Source organism: Pollicipes pollicipes, unplaced genomic scaffold (genome assembly GCF_011947565.3).
Source record: "Pollicipes pollicipes isolate AB1234 unplaced genomic scaffold, Ppol_2.1 Scaffold_7231;HRSCAF=8579_pilon_pilon_pilon, whole genome shotgun sequence".
Classification (NCBI taxonomy): Eukaryota; Metazoa; Arthropoda; class Thecostraca; order Pollicipedomorpha; family Pollicipedidae; genus Pollicipes; species Pollicipes pollicipes.
In genome coordinates, this window is record NW_023597034.1 from 42,170,798 (window position 1) to 42,179,537 (window position 8,740).

The 8,740-nt window shown below is 59.0% G+C and overlaps 2 protein-coding genes across 2 annotated transcripts; both read left to right on the forward strand.

The window, feature by feature from the left end:
* Window positions 1-1,540: 1,540 nt before the first annotated feature.
* Window positions 1,541-6,317, forward strand: LOC119110144 (uncharacterized; the record flags this gene model as incomplete). The annotated part of the gene is made up of 1 exon (XM_037233880.1): window positions 1,541-6,317. A coding segment is annotated over exon 1 (4,773 nt), but the record flags the coding sequence as incomplete, so codon positions are not given.
* Window positions 6,307-8,740, forward strand: LOC119109506 (uncharacterized). The gene is made up of 2 exons (XM_037233140.1): window positions 6,307-6,868; window positions 7,913-8,740. The coding sequence occupies exons 1-2, from the start codon at window positions 6,336-6,338 to the stop codon at window positions 8,211-8,213; spliced, it is 834 nt and encodes a 277-aa protein (XP_037089035.1). The 5' UTR covers window positions 6,307-6,335; the 3' UTR covers window positions 8,214-8,740.

Here is an 8,740-nt window from a genome sequence, read left to right on the forward strand (position 1 = left end):
CTGGAGCAAACACCCACCCTTCAACAAGATCCAGCGAGCGCCCGAGAGCCTACGATGGGCGTAGACAAAGGCAGAAAATCCGATTTAAGAATGGTGGCTCCGGTTCCTAGCCCAAGAAAGATCAGGAATACATCTCATGAAGTTAAAGCTGTACTGAATGCGCCAACCCCTATCCCACGAAAGCCAAGAGAAACCACAGGAGTGTCGACAGCAGCGTTGCCACGTCCAGTGCCAATTCCGCGGAAAAGCGCGGGTGTGGAGACGAAGGCAATAGTGGAGGCTCAAGTAGAGAAGCAAGCGGAAGCAGTAGAAATCAATCTCCCTTTGTCCAGAACAGTCACTGGCGTGCCGAGTGATGCCCAGCAGCCTGCACCATCAGGAAACAAACCAGCGGGCACACGGGAAGCCGAGCGAGGTAGCCGAGCGCCGTGTGCCACAGATTCGCCCAGTGTAACGGTGGACCACTGCGGCGGTCAGAGAGGACACGCCAGGGACTCAGAACCCGTCTGCCCGCCGCCGACGCCGGAGCAGTCGCGCGATGTTGATGAGCCGACGCAGGCAGCCGATGAACCCAACGAGGCTCACTGTCGGCCCTCAGTGACTGCTGGTCCATCCATCGACGTTCAGCCATCCCGAGGAACTGCAGAGCTTAGCGATCCAGATGGCGGGAGGAAAACAACAGCAAGAGAGAACTTTGCGTCGTCCGATGTCGACAGTTGTCAAACTGTACCGGACCTATCCTCCCCATGCCAAGGTAATCTACCTGAGGTCGCACCCGTTCTTCCGATAGTTATCCATTTAGATCCCCGCAAGGAAGAAGAAGCTTTGCAAGACAACGGAGCACAGATGTCTGAGCCTGCAGACCTTCTAGCGGGGACTGGTGAAGAATCGAAGCGGTGCTCGGACGTTGCAGACACTGAAACAGACTGCGAGGGATGGCAAGTCGCACGGGCTGGAGGAACAGAGACGACATATGTTACCATCATAACCGAGATCGCTGCGAACCCAGCGGCCACAATTGCGACAAGTGCTCATTCAGAGGTCACTGAGGATGCAGCCACTGAGGTTACGGGTGGTGAAGCTGCTGTCACCGACGCTACTGGGGCCGCAGACCTTGAAGTCACTAGAGCTACGAAAGTTGCTGTCGCTACGGAGATCGATCCAGCGGGTTCTACAGACGTCACCGCAGCTACAGCCGCTGACCTCTCTCAGGCTGCAACACCCGAGGTCGCTGCACCTGGATCTACCGAGGTCACCACTACCGAAGATACTGTACCTACATCCACTGAGATCACTAAAACCTCAATACCAAAACCTCTGCAAACGCTTACATTGGGGTCACTGGAACGCCTCCTGGCGACGTCGCTGCGCATATGGCCGCTGTTGTCCTTGAAGCTGAGCGTGCCTATGTTGCCACACCTGTGTCTGCTGGAGGCTTCGGAGCTGCGTCAACGGAGCTCATCGGGGCTTGCTCTTCAGATCTCATCGACACTGAATCTGGAAAGGCGGCTGCAGGAACCGATGTGATCGGACCTGCACCCTCCATGCTCGGTGCGTTGGCGCCTCCAGCTGGACCTGAGGCCGGCCATTCCATCACGCAAGACATGGGGGCCATGCTTCAGAAGCTTATGAGCCTGCCCGTTCCATCTGACCCTCCTGGTTCTCCCAGGCGGTCGGGAAGCGCCATCGTAACACCTTCAGTGGAAGACGTCAGCGTCGAGGCGCAGCGCTCGCGAGAGACGGGATCGGAGACCACCGTCGCGAAGCTCAGCCTCAGTGAGCCTCATCCGAGCGCCACTCCCACTCCAGAGGAGTGGAGTGGGAGTGGCTTTCCCCAATGCCATGGGGACGGCCATCCCAGATCCAAACAGGTTCCTGGAGGCCAGCGGTGGACGTTCCCGCCCATAGTCCATAGAACCACGCGGAGTCGAGCGAAAAGCAAGAGAAAGGCAAAACTAGCTGCAGCTGGGGGCGGCAGGTCAGGTCAGAGGCCGGCCGACGCAGAGCCGTCCGCGAGCGGGTCAGGTCATTCGACCCAATCGGGTCATCGCAATGACTTGCTCTTGCGCTCATCCGACACGTTCACCTTGCACTTAGTGTATCCCGCGGATTGTTCCAACAACTGCACCATTCGGTACAATCACGTGGAAGCTAGCCAAACAGACTTCACAGAGGAGGATGGTGGAAAGTCCATTTTTCGTTGTGTGGATGGCACCGACTGCGTATGCCCCGTATCTGACCAAGCAGTTGCGTTTCCAGTCGCTGCGCTCGACTTCGACTCGTTTGAGAGAATGCACCACATAAAGACCCGGAACTGCAGGATCTGTCGTCCGGGTTTGGGTCTGGCGCGAGCCGCCATCACCGGGCGGATGCGGCTCATATACGAGCAGTCGAGCACCGTCGAACCGGAGCAGGTGGTTTTCCGAATTTGGGAGCACGAGGGCGGGCGGACGGCGGAACCTGCGGACAAACAGCCTCCCGCCACAAACACCCTCGTCACCGTTGAGCGTACCAGCGACAGAGTGCTCAAGCCAGCCGAGTACGAGGCGCTCTTCAGCGTCCTGATCGACCTGCGCCGCGTACAGTCTGTGCATGTTTTTTCCTGGATGGTCTGGACCAGCAACGACTACTTCGACATCAGAGAGATGGTAGACGATCTCAAAGACGCAGGCCTGCTGGCGCTGGACAGGGATGGCAAGCTTCGTGCCAGCGGATCGTGCCGCTGTGACGGCGGACTTCGAGCCACTGCAGCGGACGTCTATCCTGAACTCAATATGTTGAACCTTCACACCCTGGAAAGGACGTCTAAGAAGTTTGCAAAAGGAGAAACGAAAAAGAAGCGGATTCAAGGCCTGTTCGGTATGATGGACGACGTTGTCGCTGGAAAGCACGCCGATGTCGACTGGGAGTCGTTGCTGAAGTACAATGACCCAAGTTCTGAAGAGGCATACCTAGATATACCGAAGTCACGGACCCAGCACGAAATGCTCACCGATTATGGGAGACGAAGCGAGCCGGGTACTTTACTGAATAAATTTCTCCAAGGGTTGTACGAAGTCAGTGACCTCAACGTGACAGCTGTGTGTTGCGCATGGAAGCTGCGCAAATCCCTGGGAGACGTTGTTCGAGATCGTGCACGAGCTCACAGGTCGGCGCTGCGGAGGTCCACAACTACCGACCAGCCAGTGAGAGAAAATTCGCCTCTGGACGATGCTGTGCGGGGGAACAACGTTTACGTTTCCCTGAGAGACATAGTCCCCAGCCGCACAGGTGCAACAAACCCCTCAACGGCAGCGCCCAAGAGTTCGGCGGCAAGTCACGCCCAGCAAGAAGGCACCAGCTCCGAGTCCAGCGCCATAGTACGGGACGACTCGGACGTGAAGGCTCTGGCGGCCGCGGGCAAAGCAGAGTGGCACGTCTCGAAAGGCCCCACCACCAACTCGCCGGCCCGCAGCCCGACGCCGCCGGAAGATGAGCGGGCGCTGGCGACCACGCTACAGCAGTATCTGACGAGCTCTTCACTGTCGCGCGTATCGTCCCTGGACAGCGGCTGTCCGGCGGCGGAGGGCGGCTCGCAAGGCGACAGGTCGGCGGCGGCCAGCTCGGACACGCCGCCCTCCTCCCACTCGGGCCTGACGTCGCCCAGCGGACACGAACGGCCGGCGGGCAGCGATGAGGCGCGTGGATCGGACTCGGACGCCACCGGGGCCGACTCAGAGCCCCCGCCCGAGGCGGAGACGCCGCCCGACCGGCAGCACCCGCATGACTCAAAGGCCTCTTCAGACTTGGGCGTCTTGACGACTGACTCGGACATGAATGGCGTTGGTCTGAGTCAGACCAAAGGGCAGGGCGACAGCACCGCCGCGGACTATGTCAGCGAGGGGCGGCACGAGCAGGAGGCCATGCCACAGCGACGCCCGGAACATGAGGACGCTCCCCATCAAGATGAAGATGTTCTTTCTGACAGCTCCACCCTCAGAGGTAGCGCATCTTCGGTATCAAAAGATTCCAGACGAAGATCATCATCTGGGGATTTTTCCGAAGCAAGCGACCTCGATGACTCGGGATCAGCGTTCTCGAAGTCTTTCAGCCCATCAAAGGGACAAGGGCACGTTGGAAGAGAGTCGCAAGATGAAGTGAGATCACCGGGCGAGCGCATTCGGCCGCTCATCATTCCTGAAGAGGAAAATAGCTCTGAGGCGGAAGCGCCATCCAACTTGCGCGATGACGGACGGAAAACTGTTCCGGAACAAATGTCAGGTCATGAAGCACGGCCAGGGCACGCGGAGTGCACAGCCGGAGACACGACAAAAGACGTTCAGGGAAAAAGACTGATCCCACCTTCCAGCCGGCCGTCCACCGGAGGCACTAGCAAGGACGCGGCTGGTGTAAAAAGTGAACCGCAAAATATGAAAACAGGAGAAAGCGACAAAATGGAAGCCGCAGCTAGCCAGGCCAGAGATGACGCGGAACGTCCGCCTGCGATAGATGTCGATGAGACAGCCGACACCATCAAAACCCTTGTAGAAGCATGCATGGCCGGTAACCATGACGCACTGTCCCAGTACCTTGAACAGGCTAAAATGGAAATGTCAGGTCAGCGCTCGTTAGCAATTATCGGTCACCAGACCTTGCTCGAAGAACGGACATACGTACGGTGCTACCGATATGCAATAAATTTGACCACCGATTATTCCACTCAGAACTCCGGGGGCGACGCTTGGCTGACAGGAGCGGAGACCGGCGAGGACAGTTTCGGAGCGAGCCGGACGGAGCTCACATCCGCTTCAGTCAAGGATTTCGCAACTGTTCGGGCAACGTCAGGCGACGTCTTCATGGCTGTGGATCTCTGCTCTGAAGGTGTCCCTGCCATCCCTGAAACCCCTGAAGTCAGCAAGGATGAGGACTTGCAAAGCAATGTAGCGGCCGCGACTGCCGAGGGCGGAAGTCTGTGGCCTTCTGAGGACAGTCCAAATGAATACTCCGAGGAAGACACAACACATTATTTTGGACTGAATTCCATCATTCAAAGGCAGCAGATAAAGCGCACCAGGCAAGCCCGCTTTCTCTGCAGACAACTGATCAACCAGCCAGGCCAGTACATAAATTGCATGTGCATGTTTCAAATTCAGCAGGAGCACACTCATCGTCTGCGTTCCTTGTTAGATGAGATGTTGAAAAAAGGGCGCTTCTTTGCATTTCTTGAGCACCAAGACAACGCCATTGGCCATGTCTGCAAGAACAGCGTCATGGCTACCGTTTGGGAAGCTCGAAAAGCAAGAGAAGAACGGATCGAGCATCTGCAGGATTACATGATTGTGCTAGGCTTAAATCAGAATCCATCCGTTCATTCCAGGTTCTTTTGCACGCCGGGAAAGCACGAGAACGTCACAGGAGCAAAGACATCCCGGACAGATGGGACAGAATCGGCGTCAGAGAGGCAACTCGCTGAGATAACGCCTGAGAAATGTTCTTTGCGAGTGTGCAAGCACCATCTGAAACAAATCGCATCACCGAAATGCTTCTTTGACGTGACACGTCGTGACCCGGTGACTCACATGAGTTTGCACGAGGAACTTCTGAGTAAAGCGCTACGCACGAGCGGGCAGACGCCGTATGAGATGTTCACATCGGTTTACATTACGCAGAAGCTCCTCCGGACCCTGTGCGAGGCTTGCAACCGGTACCTCAGAGGTGGCAAACGCCGCGACCAACCCTGCAGGAAGATCAGCGAGGGTGAAATGCGTCTCTTCATCCTGCAGATGGTGTATCTGGCGTCTCGCCATAGCGTCCACAAGCGCTGGGACCGCGCGCCACGAGGGCGCCGCTGCAGCCGCACACCAGTCACGCCACCAGTCGCCGAGGAACCACATGAGACGGCGGACACTGGGGATCCGGAGAGGTCCCTGTCCACCGATCAGCCAAGCCGACCGCGCGAAGACTGTACCAACGAGGACCTAGCGCAGGGAAACGCAACTGAGGACCCAGACCAGTCTGCCCCCGCTGCAGGCTCGGGCCCGCAGCGTGGCTCGCCGGAGCCGACGAAGCGCGGAGCGAACGGCGGAGACGGCCCCGCCAGCCGGGGCCGGGCGAACCCCGCGCGGCTGCGCCGCTGCATGACCCGCACGCGCTTCGGGGAGATCGCCGACAGCTGGTGTGCGTTTGACTTCTGCGAGCAGCCGCAAGACGTCAGCCGCCTCGAGGCGCTGCGGGAGGCGATCGACGTTCTGATGGGGAGCGCGCCGGTGGCTGCTCGGCCTGCCCTGCTGGCGGCGGCGACGCGGCCCGTGCGCTGCCGGTGGGACCGGCACCGGCTCGCTGCCGTCTCTCTCGTCATGGACGGGAAGCGGTACGTGCACGACGTGGTCGTCAGCGCGTCGTTAGGACCGTTTATGGCCCTCCGCGCTGGCCAGGACGTGCTCGAGAACGCCAAACGCCGCACCGCTCGCACTGGCAAGGCTGGCGGAAGCAAGGACGGAGGGGCCATGAAGCGCATCTACTACATCGACGGCATGACCATCGAAGAGGCGAAGACGTGGACGAAAGACGGGTTGCACTGCATGACGCCGATCCGCCCGGACGACGAGCTGAGCCGCTTGTTCTCCGACATGAGCTTCGAGCACGCGCAGTACGTGTCACCGGACGGCAGCGAACACGGCCTGGCCTTTGGCCGCCGGGAGAAGAGCAGCTTCTTCCTGCGCCACGGCGCACCGACCGGCCGCCGCCTCATCATGTCCAGCGTGCACGCGCTGGATGCGGACGGCTGCCGCGATGCGGTGCGCCACGTGGAGGAGACGCACCGGGCGGTGCGGGACGCCGCTCGGCCCATCGAAACCCGCCTGAACTGCGACAGCCACCCGCGGCTCAGGTAAGTCGCGTGCAGAGCAGCGGCAGACATCCGCAGCTCAGCTGAAATGCAAACCACTGAGGTCAGCTGGGAGAGCCCGCTTGTTCCACCCGGTTCAGGAACGTTATCGGGCTGATTTTGTGGCGATGCAGGCGGCAAAATGTTGGCTGGGAAGCCAAATGATGCAACACGTTCTGAATGCAGATGCGCCCGCATACGGAGCTCTGTACTCACCGTGATTTATGTATTATTCATTGTCAAATGCTGTTCTGGCAGCCAAATTTACGTTGAAGTATTCGGCTAACAGTCACAATGTTATGACGTTCCCTTTTCACTACACCAAACACTCACACACGAGGCCACGCCTCGTTTCGCGCGTTACAAGTCATCATCCCACCATGAACGTTATTGCAACCAGCTCCTACCACAGTGGGTCTCCCCGAAGCGCGTCGGAACGAGCCGCGTTCTGCCCAGCCGGAACGACGCGCGTGACCGGGGCCATTGCGAACGCTGCCGCGCCGGCGGCCTGCCGCCAGCGTTTCTACGTGATTTATGGCGGCCCACGCGGCTCTCCGTTTACTACGCTTTCTTCGGGCGAGCTGACGCCGTGGGAGCGGCGCCGGCGTGATCTCCAGCTCTCGAGGCTGTCGTGACACGCGCAGAAGGCTGGGACAGCTGGCCGGCCGGCTGCGGCGCGGCTGCGCCCGGCTGTCACACGAACCGGCTGTCCTGAGTCAGCCGAACCAACGGGGCATCGCAGTAGTTGTTCACCCTGCCCCTGTTCCCATGTTTGCTGTGTGGTGTGGAGGATGATCACTTGAAATGAACGTGCACTCAAAGCCCTGATGCTCCTCATGTATTTCGCGAGACTTGCGTTTGGATTGCCGTAGATACTACAAATGTGTTATATTGGTGATCCTTCTTCGTAGCTTACGCGGACGTAAATAAACGCAAATGGTGGCGAACAACGCGTCGGGCACGAGTCTCGAGTGCAGTCCGTGGCAAAGCAACTGCGGAGCACGCTGACAGGCCCGACCTGGGCATTCACCGGTTCCCTGTCGGCAGGTACTACCACAAGATCTTCCTGCGCGCCCTGTCGGCCGCCATGCAAAACGTGTTCGTGGCGCAGGGGCTGGCGAGCGGCCGCCGTTTCGACGAATCGCCCGAGGCGCTGGACGCATTCTGCCTCGCTCAGTTCGAGTCCCTACTGGAGGACCTGGTGGACCTTCTGGAGAAAGCGCCGCGCGAGAACACGCGGCGGGTCGGCCCCGGCGTGCCCTGGATCGGCGAGGACTACCAGCTGATCATTCGCCGCACCCAGCTGACGCACGACATGCTGCGGGATGACGAGGAGCGGGACGACTAGGGGGAGGTCGGTCTACGGTCCGGCGGAGGGCCCTGCCTCAGCGCGAGCTTGGCCGGGTCACGGTGGTGGTCGACATCACGTCACGTCTCGCCACGTCACGTCACGGGTCGGGTCGACATCCCGTCAGATGTGTCTACGATCAAACCGTTTGAACAGCGTGCTGCGAACGGACCGACTGCCCGTGACCGCTACTGACAGCCTGATCATCAACACCAGAGCTGACCAAGCGGCCGTCGTAAGCATATGAAATCTGAATGCGTTGAATACTGTGAGCTATTGGCCGCTCCCCAGAGCTGTCTGACAGTCCGGAGCGCCTTGCGGCGGTGCTGAAATGATGCGTGCTGTCTGCCGACTTGTTCCGCTCACTGGAAGGTATACAGGATGTCGGTTCCCATCGTTCGGCGCTTCGGCCATGTTTTATGCTGTTGCATACTTCTTTTATGGACTGACGTAACACCATTTAATGTCATGCGTACCGTGCATATTTTACATACGATACTGCTGTATCCCACAATACACCGTTGTAA

Bases quoted from the DNA above. Each gene is read 5' to 3' on its own strand.
- LOC119109506 (XM_037233140.1), top strand. From the start codon at position 6,336: ATGGACGGGAAGCGGTACGTGCACGACGTGGTCGTCAGCGCGTCGTTA. The intron at 6,869-7,912 runs GTAAGTCGCGTG...CCCTGTCGGCAG, and splicing joins GACAGCCACCCGCGGCTCAG to GTACTACCACAAGATCTTCC.